General features: G+C 40.8%; 1 protein-coding gene across 4 annotated transcripts in view; it reads right to left on the bottom strand.

The window, feature by feature from the left end:
* The window catches only part of MAPKBP1 (mitogen-activated protein kinase binding protein 1), a 162,294-nt gene that overhangs the window by 112,461 nt on the left and 31,718 nt on the right, over nucleotides 1–18,115 (bottom strand). For all 4 annotated transcript variants that reach the window (XM_054970917.1, XM_054970918.1, XM_054970920.1 and 1 more), the window contains exon 3: nucleotides 14,412–14,503. In XM_054970917.1, coding sequence (XP_054826892.1) covers nucleotides 14,412–14,503 — 92 coding nt within the window. The remainder of the gene's footprint in view (nucleotides 1–14,411; nucleotides 14,504–18,115) is intronic.

Below are 18,115 nucleotides of genomic sequence, written 5' to 3'. Positions count from 1 at the left end.
TTTGCATACAGAAAGCACAGCAGTAGTGGCTTGCCAAAGTGAACTGCAGGTTATTTCATTTGTGTCCTCCAATAAAGAGACAGGAAAACAGTTGCCACTGGATGCTCGATGACACTGGGCCCCATGCCCGTGGTAACAGGGTTGCCAACAGCCAGCTGGGTCCTGGAGATCTCCTAGAATTGTAAATAATCTCCAAACAACAAAGATCTTTTCCCCCGTGGAGGAAATGGCAGCTTTGGAGGATGGATTCTATGGAATTAAATCCTGCCCTCCCCAGGCTCCATCCCCAAACTCCAGGAATTTTCCAGTCTGGAGATGGCAGTCCTACTATGCAAGTTAATAGGTTCCCTCTCCCAAAATGAAACCTCAGGACGCAATGTGCACACTCCAAAGACACTGTTTTTGATAAGCGGAAAAGTGAAAACACAATTCTTAATCACTCCACTAGACCAGTGCAACATACTATAGGTTTTCTATCACATGATTTTTGTTTAAATGTATTATTACAAGCGAAATATATTTTTCTCCCATCACTCATTTGTACGTGGTAAAGACTGGGACCTTTACCGTGACAAGTAGGATGGCCAACTTTCAGGTGGGGTGTGGAGTTCTCTTAGAATTACAACTCATCTCCAGCCTACAAAAATTAGTTTCTCTTGCAGAAAATGACATCTCCAGATGGAGAAATCTGGCATCACATCCATGCTGCACAATGCACATCTTCCCCGAAATCCACTCTCTTTAGGCTCTACCCCCAAATCTCCAAGAATTTCCCAACTCAAAGCTGGCAACCCAAATTTCCAGGCTCCCCCACATTATTCACAAGTTGAGATTATCTGTGTAAGAAATTCATGCCTACTGAATCGAGAAGATACCTACACACACACACACACACACACACACACAGAGAGAGAGAGAGAGAGAGAGAGAGAGAGAGAGAGAGAGAGCAAGAGAGAGAGAGAGAGAGAGAGAGAGAGAGAGAGCTATCAAGTTGCTCTTAATGAGCAGCGAGTTCTGTCTTTCTTCCCTGTAGCTTTTACATTTGTGCTTTTGGTGACCACTTTTGATGGCGTTCAGCAGACCCTTGCTGACTCAGTTAAAAGCCTTGTAGTAATACTGGATCCAGCATTACTGCTGGAGAAGTGAGTTAGTACAGGTGCAAAAAATGCTTTCCCACAACAATATGCCCCCCTATCTTGATGCAGATGATCTGGCCACCTGGAGCCATGCCATAGTATTGTGGAGACTAGACTACTCTAATGCTTTCTATATTGGGCTTCCCTCAAAATGAAGTCAGAGAATCCAGTGGGTGCAGAATGCTGTGGCTCAGCTAGTATTGGAAACCAGAATAGGCATATTACTCCCATTCTGCAGACACTCCACTGGCTAACCACAAGTTACCAGGCTCAATTTAAAGTACTGGCTATCACATGGAAAGCCATTCACATCTTTGGTCTCTTATACCTGCAGGACTGCTTTACTATGACAGTTTTGCTAAGCTGAGTACAGCCTTCGGTGCATGACTCCCTGCAAATGGACAAAACTGTCCATACACACGCATTCTCTGTTGTGGACCCCACTTTATGGAATGGCCTGCTTACTGATGTCAGGAAGGCTTGCACCTGCTTGGCTTTCCACAAACTATGTAAAACTTATTTCAAAGGTCTTTTTGCACAAAAGATAGGGCTGTATTATAACAAAATTATTCAGAATAAAAGCTTGGAGAATTTAGAACAAAGCTTTGGAATAAAGCGTTAGGGGCTTTAGACTACAACGCCATATACAGTACACGCTATCTGTTACTGTAAATAGGTTTCTACTATGCAATTGTTGCATAATTTAATCTGTCATGATAATACTTATGCTTTGCTTTACCACTGTTTTTGATACTTGGTTGGCTCCAGATTTCTACAAGTCAAATCCTATTGTACTGTCTATTAATGTCCCATCCTGTTGATTGTAAAGACTTACACAATCAACTGTGTTAATCCACCTTCAGCCTTAGTGAGAAAGGTGGACTATAAATAACACAAATAAATAAATAAAATTTCAGAATAGCAAATCCTGTATATGTAAACTGAAAGATATTTTGTGAGCTATACCTTGTTTCAAATTTTGATTTCTTTGAGATTATTTTTGATCACGAAACTGTATCTCTGGAGTTATATGTGTGTCATGTAATGAGAGGTGTGTACAAATGCAGTTTTTAAAAAAAGAATTCAACCTTTGATTGATTTTTTTTTAATTTCATGGAAGTACTGATCATATGTACCCAAAGGCATATGATCAAACACCATAAGGAAGAAGAAATAGAGATGCATCTGGATAATTTAAAATTATACACAATAAGGACACGTTTTAAATCACAAAGAATCAGGAAGTAGTGACAAAATATTATAGCACTGCATGGAGGGATACTATCCAGTCCACCAGTCAAGATGTTCTTCCCTATCCCTGATCTTTGTGCCCCCACCTACAGAGGTGAGGCAGGTAGCAAAAAGAAACTTTTTTTTAAAGTGATAGCACCTAACTTTTGACGTCTGCCTATCTGACTTTAATGTAGGTGCTAAACCAAAATATTTCTTTTTATCCAAGTTGACAGAGAGTTGCATATTTTTAAATGCTTGTATGGTCTGCTACTACTATGAGGACGGTTACGGACACCATTTTAGGCTGCTTTTAAGATGTCTGTGTTTTATTTTTGATCATTTGTATATTGTTTAACAATTTTATCAATTTTATTTTGTGAAATACCTTTATTTATAAGCACACTAACATTTTCTCTCCATAGTAGAACAACATAATAGCCAATTTGTTGTGGCTATTATAACCAGAGATGCAGCTTTTCCAGAGGAACAGCAACAAGTTTTCTGAAAGGCCACAACAGGAGGCACTCCTTAGGTAGTCTTTTTTTCCCCCTGAAGCTCGGCCCAGGCTGGAGCTAGCAGCAAGAGTACTCAAGGCAAAGAAAAAACAAGTCATATTCTTGGCTCTGCCTCCTCATCCATTCCTTCTCTCTGGAGACCTGAAAAGAATGTACAAACCTTCCTTATATCAAACCAGACCATTGGTCTATCAGGGTCAGCACTGTCTACTTTGGCTGGCAGCAGCTCTCCAGGGTTTCAGGTACAGATTTTTCACATCACCTACTACCTGATTCTTTTATCTTGAAATATCACAGATTGGAACTGGGACCTTCTCCATACAAAGAAGATACTCTGTCATGAGGCCGTGTTCCCTCTCCTAAATTTTAAGTCAAACTGTTAAGAGCTGGCTACACTAGGTTTTCTAACAGGCCTTCTAAATGGATACTCTGAATATGCTATATACCAGTTAACACATTCCTCTACCATGGAACATCATGAACTACTTAAAATGCAACCAAGATGTTCACTTAAATTACAGACTCGGACACTTTTTTTGCTATCAAGTTGCAACCGACTTATTGTGACACCCCCCTCCCCCATTCAGAGGTGGTTTGTCATTGCCTACCTCTGTGTAGCAATCCTAGGTTTCCTTGCACTTCCTGTACAAACAGTCCAGAGGAAATGTTTTAGAACGGTTCACAACTGAATGAGCAAACTCTTTTACTGACTACTTTGCATCTTATAACTGTAAGAAAAGACCAAACTTGCGCACAGGATAGGGACTGCAGACTATACTACTGTGTACTGTCTGTTGCTGCAAATATGTTCCTACTTGGTAATTTCTGTGCTGTTTAATATGTCAGGTTTAATTGCTTACGCTCTATTGCTGCACTGTTTCAGCTCTGTATCAGATTTCAGCTTGTTTTCAAATCTCCTGCAAATTTACATTTGAATATCCTATTGCATTTTTTTAATGTCTCAGCTGTTGATCGTATTGACTTATACTGTGAAATCCACCTTGGGCAAATCCACATTACTCATTCTAAGTCGCATGTTCCCCGCATTCCCCTCGCAATCCCGAGTGCCGGTCACATTACCTCATTAAACAGACGCATTTCATTCGCATTTCTCCCGAATATGTGGTCACAGGTTTTCAATGGGAGTTTCACGGTGGCCGTGAATGGGCCAATGCGCAATTTACGTGGGTTTTTTTAAAAACCACACCCCTTCCTGTCTCTCCGGCCGTTCCGAGAGTTCCTATTGGCTGATTCAACTTGCAAGTGCTCCGTAGTCTGCAAAAGACTGTTTTTGACTTCATAGCATTGGATTTATTGATTATGCTGTTTCTGAATCAAATCTGGTAGTTTGAAAAATCATTTTGGGGTGAATCCATCCTCAGAATGGACTCACTAAACTTCCTTTTTAACTGTTTTTTATTTTTTTAATTTTATATTACTGTAATATCGAAATTACAAAAAATTTCCAAAAAAGAAACGGGAGAGAGCCATCAGTGCTGTCAGTGGGGGAAAGAGAGGCATCATTATTTTCAATGATGTTTCTTTATTAGGCAAGATCGAAATAACGGAAAAGTACGCTCAAAAAAATACAAAAAAAATGGGCAGGAAAAAAAGGTCCCGCCCAAAAAAGCGGTTTTCGAGCAGCCATGTGACCGGAGGGACGCGCGAGAAAGCCAGATTGGAAGCAGGAATGTGAACGAAGAGGAAAAAATCGCGGATTGGAGGCAAACGGAAGATATCCGATAAACATGCGGGTAATGGGTGAACGTGGATTTGACTTGAGTCTTAGTGTGAAAGGTAGACTATAAATAAAGTAAATGAATAATAAAATATGTACTTTTGTATTAAGATTTGGACTAACTTCCAACGTGAAGCAGAAACAAAAACCTCTGGAAAATAGGGTATGGTTAATCATTTAAAAACAAGGGGAAATAAGACTAAAATTAAATTGCATCATTTTTGTTTTATTCTCACAAGAGCTTTAAGCCTTTGAGGCCTTTTCCTATCAGTTGATGTTAACTACGTTTGATGCTTTCACATTTTTTCACAGGCGAAATGTAGGTCCTTACGTTGGAACAGCATTTCGTAATGTTTCATAATTTAGATCCTTAGGTTGGAACAGCAGAGAAGTTGAAGCTCAGGATTGCCCTGTATTATAAGTTTTAAATAAACATTGAATCCTCTAGTACAATATCTGGAAATGGAGCTGGCCAGAACTGAAGCAGATGTAAGAGCTGCATGGAAGGTGCCCATGCAGAGCCAAGCACATTTTGCACTACACAGGCCAGCAAAATGCACATCAATTCAGGAAGAATGAGAATTCAGCAAGTTCCATTCCTCTCTGCCAAAGTTTTAAAAAGTGTCAGAGTGAAAACCCAAGAAGCCAGTGAAATAGCACTGCCAAGCTTTTTTTGCACTCTGCCAAGAAAGTATAAACCCTTTTACAACAAGATAATAAAACAAACTGACCTTGCAACCCAATTAGGCCTACAAACTGTTTCTCTTGTGTGTTTTGGGCCTATAACAAGCAGTAATAAGCCAATCACCCTAACCCTATAACAAGCACAAGCACAAACTTGAACACAAAGCATTGTCTGGATAATGGCAAATTGTATCAGTATAACAAAACAGCTAAGCACAACATGCACGGAGTTATTCAGACAAGGCACACAGGAGCTGGCACACTGCACGTTTCCTGTCCATTATTGCCTACACCAAAAAGGTACCATCACAATTTCTTCACAATGGCCAAAAGAACTGTTTAACCTTCAGTTGTAAAAAAAGAATTATATTGCCTCTGTATACTTGATGAAGCGTTGCCAACTCTGACCTGGGAAATTCCTGGAGATCTGGGGCCACCAACAATCTCTATCCCCACAGAATTGCTGCAAAATAATTTAAGGCAAATCTGATTGCCTTTAATACTAATAGATTTATGTGCAATTTAGTTTCTGCCAGAGACCAGAGTCCACTAGCATAATCCTGATCAGGATGTATCTGCAAAAACCTGTATTTCATATGACGGGGTGACAAATTCAGATGCTTTAAAGAGGTTAAAAATCAGAAAGTTATCATGACAAGGACCTCACAATAGATCTGGGAATGGATAGTCTTATCCACTGAGAATTTTGGTGCGTTCTAAATTGGTATGAAGCAATTTTGCAAGGGCCTCATGTGTAATCTAGTGAAAGGTGCCATTGCAGTTGTAGAGGCTATGAGTTCTAGGAGCTTCTGGATTGAGAATGCAGTCTAATCTGCAATATGAGAATTTTCTCACTTTCTTGGCTGGCTTGGTATCTAACCCAATAAAACAGAGACTGGACAGATGCTAGTTGAGACTTTTTTCAATTCACCAGCAAATCTAGATGTGCTAAGGTAGATGTGATTAGTTCTATATGGGCAGAGAGAATCTCTTTTCAAGGTGCAGTAATAAGCCAATCATCTACATACAGGAATATAGGTCATCCTCTCATACACAGATGGGCAAGAACTACAGAAATACGATTTGAGAAGACCCTACGTGCTATAGCCAGCCCAAAGGGCAACACTGTATATTAATAATGGGCATCTCCACATCAGAAACAAAGGTATTTTCTATATTCTTCATGAATGGCAATAGGGAAATAAGTATTCTTTAAATCCCATACAGTAACCCAAGAAGTTATTCATAACAATGAGATAACATCAGCAACAGATAATATACTAAACTTTGAAATCTTTAAATATTTATTTAACTCTCTGGGGTCTAAAATAGACCTATTTCCTCCATCTTTCTTAACATTATTAAAAGAACAAGGAAAAAAACATAGAGAAACTTTAGCCTGAGGTACTGGCTATTTAGCCTCTTTTAGAAGAGGGTGAGACACTTCCTCTTCCCAAACTGAGGATGCAGCAACAGAACTACTATCAGACAACAAATCCACACAGCAATGACTTGAACTCTAATTAATACCCCTTCTACACAAAATACAGGCCCCATGAGTCCTGAATAACAGCTTGCCAGGTTGTTAAATAAGGCAAAAGACTGGTGAAGAAGGAGGAGGTACCCTCCAGTCACTGGAGAGATTTCCCTTTGTGGGGAGGATCATATCTGGCTTGGGAGGAAATGTTTGCTCTTTCTTCCCCCTTGCAATGGGCCTGTCTGCTGTTTGGAGTTGCAGGGAAGCCTGAACAGTTGCTGCTGAGGACTTGGCTAATATTTATATGGCCACTGAAACTGCTGTTGGAAATTATACCATGAAAAGAACCTGGTTTTACATGCTGGCACTAGTTGGGGAGTTAGCCTCACAGGTTTTGTTGTTAGCTTGTTCCTTAGCATGTGAAGGTTTCATCCATCTTAATACTAAATACTTGCTTCCCTTCAAATGGAAGATCTTTCAGCTTTGCTCTGGATTTGTACGGCAGTGTAGACAAATGGAGCTAGGTATGCCTCCTGAGCACCACAGCAGAAACCGTAGTTCGACTAGAGCAGTCCACAGCACATCTTAAAGTGCTGAGCTGCTGTTTGGCCAATTTTACTCCCCTAACATGGATGATTTTGGACAATGCTTTCTTATCTTCCAGCAGAGACTCCACCTACTGTACTGTACGGTCCCACAGGAACATCTGGTATCTGCTCATGATTGCCAATTACACTGCAATCTTGAATGCCAGGGCACTTAAAGACTACATCTTCCTCCCAAGGCCGACTTTCTCTGTCCAGTGGGGCAGTATGACTCCCTGCTCTTTGTCTTGATGGCAGAACCTCTGCTACAAGCGAATTGGCTAGAGGATATGTATGAAAAGGAATATGCATCCCTCTGCCCTAAACCTCTACATATTTTCCAGCTTGCATGAAGATGGAGCAGCAGAAGCTGGTTTCAGCCGGATGTTAGAGGCTCTACCCAGAAAGCCTGCAAGACAGAGAAGGCCACGGGTCACACGGTACTATTGTAAAGGAACTTCAGAATCTGATCCAAAGGTTTCAGATCCTAACATATGACATCCAGCTAAAGTGCTTTAGCCATGCAAAGAAGTTGTTTAGCATTCAACCTTAGATCTTCAGAGGCAAATATAGGCATCTAGTTTCCTACCATCTTATCAGGGAATGAATCCAATCCCACATTTGATCCCAGATCTGATTTAGGGGCTTCCTCTTCTTCAGAATCCCAGATCCAAAGCATGTGGTTGAACCATTGTCGAGGGAATAGACTTGGATCGAATGGTTTTGGAACAGATGGCTGTAGCATATTCATGAACTCCTGCAGGCTCCATGGTCCCCATTAAAGGAAAAGCAAAGGAGATGATGCTTGAGGAGACTGGAGCCATTGCTGAGGTCCCCATGACATTGGCACTAGCTACCTAGAAGTGTGGCCCTGTGCCAAATCCCCACAATCAGACTAAGTCCACTCCCTTTGAGCCTGCAATGTCAGAGGTGGAGAATGAAGAGTTTCTAACAACTCCTCACTGGAAGACATTCCTGAATGAAGAATCTTCACCTTTGCCAATGAACTGCAAGGTGGGGGAGACTGATCTTTACTCTAAGCCATGTCAGATCCACATCTCAGCTGAGGTGATCTACAATGATGAGAGTCATTAGATAGATGTTTAGCTTTCTTCTTTACCTTCTTACACGGTGGTTCCAACACTGAAGGCAGAATTGATGTTGATCTCAGCTCTGAAGCACGGGCTGGATATGAGGATAGAACCAGGGGTGCCAAGGTAGATGTCAGTGAACATGACTGACCTCTACACCAGCGAAGAAAGGACTGAGGGAGGTGTGCTCACCACTGCCCCCCTCCCCGGCACCTTGCCAGTTTGGGTGGGAATGTGCCAGCTCATGCCAAGGGGAGGGGTGCTTTCAAAAGCTCTAGAGATGTTGTGATATTCACCTCCGTGGTTGGCCTGTGTACATGCAGTCCCATGTGGGACTGCACAGAAGAAACGATAATGAATCTATAATATATCTTACAAGTTTTCCCTCTAAAGCTGCCATTTTCCTCCAATGAATTTATCTTTGCAGTTTAGAAATCAGTTGTACTTCTAGGGAAACTCCAGACCCCACCTGGAGGTGGGCAGCCTTGAATTGGATGCAACTTTTTATGCTCAGGTTCTACTTATGCCAATATCATCATAATGAAAAAAATGTGAACACACATATGCAAAACCATACTACAATGCTTTCCCCAGAAATTCTTTCCTATTAGTCAGCAAATTCTGAAATTCTGAATTTTGCCTAATTTCTTAAGTTTCTATTACAATGACCTTTATTGTAACAACAGAGTAAGCCACCTCACATCCTAATAAAATTGAAATAAAAAGAATTCCTATTGTACTTCTAACAGAAAGCAAGGATATCAGATATAAGCACCATGCAGGTGGTAGAGGGATCCTTGCATGTACCCACCAAAAGGCAAATGAAAGCAGGCATTGTTTGCTTTACACCTTGTCTTCTAACAGTGAAAAGACTGCATTTTCTTTAGAACTTGTGGTACTCAAACACATTCAAAATCAACCTTTGATGAATACACAATAACACTAAGTACAATTGCACTTTTTCATTACATCCCACCAGATATTCTTTTCAGGGAATAAGCAACAATATATAGTCTGAGTAGGGTTGCCAGTCCCTCACTGGTGGCAGGCGATCCCTTGCTCCCACCCTCCACCCCCTTGCCCCACTTACCTGGCCATATGCCGCAGTAGGTCAATTTTGGCCCAAATCAGGCCACTGCAGAGCGCAGGAGCACTCGAGGACCTGTAGTGCTGCCCCGGCAGCACTCCCACACTCTGCAGCAGCCTGATTCAGCCCCAATTTGGCCAGAATGCAGCCCGATTTGGCCCGCTGCAGAGCACAGGAGCACTCCAAGGCCTGTTGCATGGTCCTGGCAGTGCTCCTGCACTCCAGTGGCCCGATTCAAGCCAAATTGGGCCCAATTTGGCCTGCTGTGGAGTATGAGAGTGCTACCAAGGGTGGTATGTGGCCTGCACGATGTCACTTCCTGGAAGTGATGTCATCACGCAGGCCGGGAGTATGCATGAGGGCAACAATCAGATAAGTGTCAGGTCTCCAACCTCCCACCAAGAGGGTAAGAGGAACTGGCAACCCTAAGTCTGAAAGCAAAATTACTAAATAGAAAATCATTGAGGGCAACATTCCATACCACTATGTATAAACCCATCCAGTGAAAGAACTCTGCTGCAGAAATATGCCATTCACTTTCTATTGCCCAAGACAACAGCAACGAAAATCAGGTTTTGCTTTAAAAGACAAAGGTGATTCGTTTCCCATTCTCCTCTTCTTGGACAAAGTTTTTTTTGTCTTGCAAATGCAGACAACACCAAGAATCCTTATCAACATTCTTTCAACTTCCCTTGTAATTCCTACAGACCCCACAAACCATCTACAGAGGTTTCACCTAAGGGCCTACAATTTTTGCTGTATTTTTCCAAACATCAATATTTCAGGGGCAAGTCTAGTTTTTAAAGTCACAGAAAACTCTTAAAAGAGCCACTGTGATGTGACGAATAGAATGTAAGATTCAGAGCAGAAAGGTTTAAAAAACTGGTTAAGTCAGACATTATAAGGGCCTTGGACCATGAGCCTTGGATTACAGAGAGTCAACAGATTTTATGTAGTTGCTGGAGTCCCATCATAGCTCTGTATTACTTTAATGAATTACACTTGTGATTTTTAATATCATCTATGTAATGGTTTTTTTAATGTAAACATTTCTGGTCCTGTATATATTTAGCGTTGGGTTTTGATCATAATCAATAATTCAGTTCAGTTAATTGAGGACAAATCTTGCAGCCACCACTACCAACTCCTTTTTTATAGAGATCTATAACTTATTAGGAACAAACTCATCAAACAGAGTCTAGATCCTGGCTTCTGAAGAGATCACTTTTGGGTCTACCAACATATGAGTGATTCGAACAGTACCTCATTTTAATGCACACGTCACCAATTACATTTTGCCAAGAGCTTGAGCATAAGCTTAACATGCACTTCGAACAACAACAAAAGCCTGTTCTGCTGGCTTCAAAACTGATCAAGTAGCAAGCCTGGCAATAAACAAAAATTAGAACTGTCACCTCTCCCTCACGGAGGGTTGCCAGGACTAGCCTGGCAACCAGTGGGAGACCAGATGGGGCGGGGACATGGGGGGCAGCCATCATCAACGGCATAATGTCACTTCTGGGGAAACAGCCTTTTTTTTCCCGATCTCCCACTGGCTGCTGGAGTACCAGCAGCCAAGGCCTGCTCAGGGCAAGGTATCTTCCACCCTCACTGGGCATATGGCAACCCTACCTCCACCCCAAGTAGTAATTAATTAATTAATTAATTAATTGGACTTATTGCCTTCCCCCTCTACAAGTGAGCTCAGGGCAGTCACAACATCAACAGTACAATAAAAAGCATAAAAATACACAATAAATAAGGATAAAATGGAAACAACCACAATACAAAAGTTAAAACCATAGAATCCAAGATGTGACATTTGTAGTTTCACAGACGGTACATTCCAACACTCAGCTATCATGGGGTACAAGAAGGCAGGTTAACCAAGATTGACCTAGCAGAGCAGGGCAGGTCAAAAAGGCCACAGCAGGAAGGCCAGCCAGATAGTTTGCCCATGCCTCAACCATAGGTATAGGCCTGGCAGAACATCTCCATCTTACAGGGCCAGCAGAACTGTAGTAAGTCTCTCAGAGCCCTAATCTTGACAGGGAGAGAGTTCCACCACGTCAGTACCGGGGGCTCAGGGATCATCAATAGATGTTTACTGGCTGATCAAAGCACCCTCTGGGGAACATATACCAAGAGGCAATCCTGCAGGGTATGCTGGTCCCAGTCTGCTAAGAGCTTTAAACATCAAAACTGGAACCTTGAACATGACCCAGAATTCAACCGGGAGCCAGTGCAATTGGCACAGGACAGGTCATATATTGTCCTGGAGTCCCCATGAGGATACGTGCCGCTGCATTCTGGACTGGCTGTTAAATAACATAGGGGAAAGTATTGCCCCCTGAGGGGTGTCACATACCAATGGGTAGTGTGGTGATATTTGCTCCCCAAGCATCACCCTCTGTTCCTGACCATGGAGTATTGTTACCAAACCTGCAACTAAAACCAGACTTGGTTTATTTTATTCCTGCATATACTACTAAAAACTAATGCTAAAACATAGTTGAATAGTGACCAAGTTCCAGAATCAGTTAACTTTCTCAGCTGATCAAATTCTCATTCAGTTAGTTACATTATACAAAATGTATTAAATATTTGTCTTGAAATTAGCTAAATAGTGACCAAATTCCAGAATGATGGTTGTTGTGGGTTTTCCGGGCTGTATTGCCGTGGTCTTGGCATTATAGTTCCTGACATTTCGCCAGCAGCTGTGGCTGGCATCTTCAGAGGTGTAGCACCACCTCTGGTGCTAGATGCCAGCCACAGCTGCTGGCGAAACGTCAGGAACTACAATGCCAAGACCACGGCAATACAGCCCGGAAAACCCACAACAACCATCATTCTCCGGCCGTGAAAGCCTTCAACAATAAATTCCAGAATCATTGCCACCTTTCTCAGCTGATCAAATTCTGAGTGTTACACTATACAAAAGATATTAAATGTTTGTCTTGAAATTGTATACACACTTGAACAGTACGTTTTTCCTAAATGCCTGCCTGCACTTTCTAAGAGTCCAGTAGCACCTGTAAGACCAACAAAATTTGTGTTAGGTATGAGCTTTCATGAGTCACAGCTCACTTTTTCAGATACATATCTGAAGAAGTGAGCCGTGACTCACAAAACCTCATACCCTACCACAAATTTTGTTAGTCTTAGAGGTGCCACTGTACTCTTGCTCTTTGCAACTGCTACAGACTGACAAACAGCTACCCATATAGATCTTGCACTTTCCAATTTAGACTTGTGCCACTTATTCTCACATTCCTCTAATGGAGGTGAGCCATGCAATACGTTCATGGGAGGACGAGGTTCTCTAGGCTCACAGAAAATAGAGAGCCTGTCCTCATGTGTGTGATTTTTAAAAACATTCTGCCTTTCCATTTTCTTCACTCAGGATGCTGGAGGAACAGAACACTACTGAAGGTTGCTTGGTTCCACTGCCATTGTCATTAGGGAATCATGGAATCATAAGGTTGAAGAAGGGATTTCTAGGGTCATCTAGTCCAACTCTCTGCACAATACAGGAAATTCACCACTACCCCTTGACTACCCCAGTGACCCCTGCTCCATGTCCTTGAGAGCTTGGATGAGAAAGGATAGCACAACATGTTTTCATGATGCAATAAGTATCATAATTCCTGTTAATGTAAATGCACCAAAAAGAAGATTTTTTTCACCAATCACAGGAAAAGGGAGCACTCAAAGGTTCTTAGAGAAGAAACAGCAAAAAAGCTTCTCCCAGCACTTACTGGGAACAAGCCAATCTGGCTTGATTACTGCTATTTATTTCCAGAGTAACTCTAAAAGGCTCCCTTACTAAATCTGTCTGTCTCTCCTAATAATTGTTTTGGTTCTGCTAAGGAAAGATCTACAGCAAAATGCAAGATGCACCCTTAGTATCAGTATCCAAAACCCATAGCGGAAAACCACAGCTAAGGGACTTAAAGGAACGTGCACACAGCAAATATAATGAACATTTTTCTATTTTAAATATTATAAATATGAACAGAAATATTAATTTTCTGTGATTTAAAGTGACTTAGTGCAAATAATAATCAATACAAAGTTATATTGCATACAAAAATAGAATCTCATACAACATTCAATAGAAAATGCCAGGATTAACAATAACATTCAAAGGCAACTGGCCAAACGACAAAATTCCTATCAATGTCTCTGTCTTCAAAGGAGTTTCTTCAAATATTGGTACAAAGATGCTGGAGCAGACCAGAGGGACTCGCTGGACAGTAGACAGTGATAACAACCTCTATTGTACTCAAATAGAAAATAATTTGAATTTTCTTATGTCTTTTTTCTTATTCCCTTTCATACAGGCGGAACAAGGATGGCAAACTTCAAAGGACCAAAGACCCAACAAGAAATCGCTCATCAAACACTCTTGTTTCCGAAGTAAAACTTCATTGGGGTCAACAGATCTTGCCACCATGTATCAATGCTAACGCATAGCAATTTTCAAGCGGAAGCAGGACGCACCCTCACACTGGCCACAAAGCTACTTGATATTCTTATGGGGCATCTTCTGTGTCATCACAAGTTTGAAATTAACCTCATTTTTTATGTGCAAACATGCTATGGAATCCAGTTATAAAAATGCCATAGAATTAATGCTTATGTGAGAGCAGGAGGAGAGAAGGAACTACAGAGCAGAATTTCATTAACCTTGAGAGGTAAAGAGTATTCCCTCTAGCAATGATTTAAACCAACACAGCCAATGTTCAACATAATTGGAGAGAGTTATTAGACTCTTATAAAATGCATCTCTTCACTACATTTGGCATAAAATGTATCTTCAGGCTGACAGCATGAAATGATTTACAAACACCCTTAATGACTCACCCAGCTGGATATGCAACAAGACCACTTTTAGGGTCACAGGCCAGTCCTCTGCCTCCTGATACAGTGATTCCCAACACCTTCTCCAAGATCACCTAGTAACAAAAAAAGAACAAAAAATGAAACACCAAGATATTGAATTCAATGTGCAGGTAATTCCCACCCTCCACTCTTCATTTCCTTCTCTCCCCCACTGCATGCACACTTTTTTCAGAACAGATTTTCACTGAGAACTGGATGCCATACAAAACTTAATTGAGAAACATATCTCGAAGTGTCAAGTGCTGATGCCTTGACCCTGATAACTAAACATATTTTGTATAGTAGATTCTACGCAGCCCAGAAATAACCTAGCATTAGTTTTTATACATGAAAGGCTAGATCCTGTTACAAAAGCAGCTCCCAAAAAGAGAATCAAAGTGTTGAAGGGTAGGAATGGAGAATGATGGCACTGTGAAGCAATGGGACACTGCAATTCTACCAAGCCCTTTTTCAATCACTTGGGTTAGCTTCGCATAAGGATGTGTGTGTTGAGGTGCTTAGCAAATGTAGTGTCTCGCAACGTTCCTAATTCCTCTCTAAAGTTTTCAGAGGGAGCCCTGCTAGATCTGACCAGTGGTCAATCTTTCTAATGATCTTTCTAACAAGTCCAGCAACCTGTTTCACAGTCTGTCCAATTACCCTGGAGGGTCAACAAACAGGGCATATTGATCCTAGAAACAGTGATGCACCTAAGGTCAGCTAATTAAATTCAAAGCTGAGGAGCAAACAGATTTGTATTCTTGAATATGTGTCAACTAAACAATGTTAGGTATTACTATTACTATGCAGAAACCCAAATAACTGTTCAGTTTGTCACACTGGCCCTTACGATAATCCAGACCAGTTACTGAACCCCCATCTGGCAAGTAGCCAGATGCAATTCATATAGTCAGATGGAATGCAGAGTTCTTCCATGAAAGCCGCTTCAAATAAAGACACACTCAGGCTGATTAAAAACCATACTCATTTACACAGATAGGGAAAATCATAGAGAATTATAGGGTTTGATGATGCACCACCAGATATAGGGTGGGGGAAATTGATCAAACAGTAGTCCATACAAAGTATATGGTGGAACAGGGAAATCTTGCTGAAGAAGTCCAATTATTCTTAGAACTATTCTAGTTTAACTGAGGGTCCATCCTCAGGGCAAGGATTCTCCATTTTCCTGTCATTGCAGTCACAAATAATATAGTATTTGCACTGGCAACAGACGATCCATGCCAATGTGTATGATGCTTTATAGTATTGCATAAGCAAAACAGACAGCGTCTGCCTTAAGGGGCTAACAGTCCATAATGCCACATCACTTTAAGTATACAAGACTATTAGGCTGAAGTATAGGAGCAATCTTTCTTTCCACTTCCATAGGAGACCCTACATCAAAAGCAACCATGTGCTGCAGCAGAATTATGATGAGCTGCAGTATGGGAAGAATAATCTTTCAAGTCCAGTCATTCAGGCACAAACTGCCTTTCCTAAAACCAATTTAATCATATTTTTATACCTCTCCCTCATATTTCAGTGCTATCATTGCTCCTGATGCCTCATGTTTATTTACTGTAACCATGTACTTTTTAAATACCATAACTTAGTTATTTTGTTGGGATTAAGGCAGAGTATTCTTTTTTAGTTATTGTAACTGGTTATATTTTGTCAAGGTTCTAAAAAGCCTTTAGGGATGGGCACAGTTATTTATTTTCACTAGTGCTATCAGCTGCCCTGTAGCGATTCAAACCTGAAACAGAATAAGCTCCCACACACAGCCTTGCTGCCAACCAGCTGCAGGGCACACCTAGATGTGCCTGTGAAAGCAGATTTACCCACCACCTTTGAACAGAGTTTGCCCAGATTTACCACCTCCATATAATAAGATTTCTCTTTTGTAACAGCTTTTCATTCCAACAGAGTTTTCCAAGTTATTCCTTCATATGCTAATAGATTGGTAACATTCAAACTGCTGGCCTAAAGGTAAGAGGATTTCATAACTTACTGCCAGTCCTTTCTACACCTTCACACTCAGTTCACATTCATTTTGTGCCAGATGCCCTAAGGCATGAAGAGAAAACTCAGAAAAGGAGTTTTGCAAAATGAAGGGCATATTTTTGGAAATGTGGTTCTTATACAAACAACACACGATTTCCTCCCCCTTTATTTTTCTAGAGAATGTGTATTTACAGCTACGCAACTAAGAGCCAACACAACTTATTATGGAACATGACTTTCTCTAAACTTCTAAACAAACTTACATATAAACCTACCATGCGATCTTGAACAAGGTAGCACCTACCATATTTATCTAAAAAGCTGTAATGGGTGTAGCTAAATTTGTGCAGCCTCTGTGAAATTCTTGCAAAACATTCTGTGCTTATGAAATTATATACATGCAGTACGTTCAAAAGCTAAAAAAACGTGTTTGTTGTAGCTGGCATTCCAAATAATTTCTTAGGATAAAACAGGAGCTCCTTTTGACAGTACATATTGCAGCCTGGGAGCACAGGCACCTGTTTCCACGTTATGCAAACCCAACACTTGAAGAGCAAAAGGACTTCTCTGGGAAACAGAGAGCCAGAGGTAACACAATGGAAACAGGTCAGACAAAAATATACCTTGATAATTATTTAAAAAAAAACAAAACTTACAGGAACTTGAGTGGCATCTAGGCCAAATTTCTTATCTGATGTGAGACTATGAAGCAGAGAGTGTTATTTCTTAGCATCAAGTGAAAGTAATAATTTTGTCACATGTAAGCATCCCTGCAAACGGACTTGAAATTTTACAAACTGCAGTTGCTGTGTAAGTCCTCAAATATTTTGGAATACAATATTTCCATTACGGTAGAACACTCTATACCTGGCTTGTGAGCAGCGACAGAGTAGATTGGAAGGAATTGCCACCCTGTCTTTGACTGTATCAACTTTAACCAGTGCTTCTCAAACATTTTTAACTCAGTGTTCCTTAAAAAATTTACTCTAGCTTTAGTAAGCTTCCATCCCTTTGTTGCAAAAATCACAACACTTTCACCAACGATGCAAGCTAGCATGCAGAGTACCTTGCATGGAATTATATGCATACATTATGCTGCTGTATGCAAGAATCTATGCACTGGAGCACTAAAACTGCATTCTCAGAGATACTCTGGCAATTATAGTTGTATATTATTATCAGTGGTGCTTTCTTGGTTGATGGAATTGTGAATGTGGCTCTTTGCAACCTGCACGCTGAGTTCCACTGCTGTAAAACAAGCTCCAAGAAAAGGAGTTTAAGGTTTGGTTCACTCTACTGATTAACGCCAAGCAGTCTAGCATATGAACATGTATATAAAGAAAGGTCAGCAGTGTGAACCAGGATACTTATGTACAGCATCAGTGCAACATTTTCAGAATTCTGGCAGCACACTCGTTAATGTGAACAAGTCCATACCACAAAAGCTTCTGAATGCTTTCAGGAAACCATGAACTGCTTCTGTCTTTTTGGTAGTTTCTTAGAAAGTTATCTTACATATATCCCAACTGTATAGCAAGACAAACAATGGGCATAAACACCTTATGTATAATAAAGCAATGCAAATACAAAGTATTATTTAAAATAGTTATATCCTGCTTCCTTGAATCAGTTTAATCAAATCAGTACAGAAGAAACAGGCCCAACCACTGTATAATGAC

The sequence above is a fragment of the Eublepharis macularius genome, chromosome 2 (assembly GCF_028583425.1).
Source record: "Eublepharis macularius isolate TG4126 chromosome 2, MPM_Emac_v1.0, whole genome shotgun sequence".
Lineage (NCBI taxonomy): Eukaryota > Metazoa > Chordata > Lepidosauria > Squamata > Eublepharidae > Eublepharis > Eublepharis macularius.
This window is presented reverse-complemented; position numbering and strand designations above follow the sequence as displayed.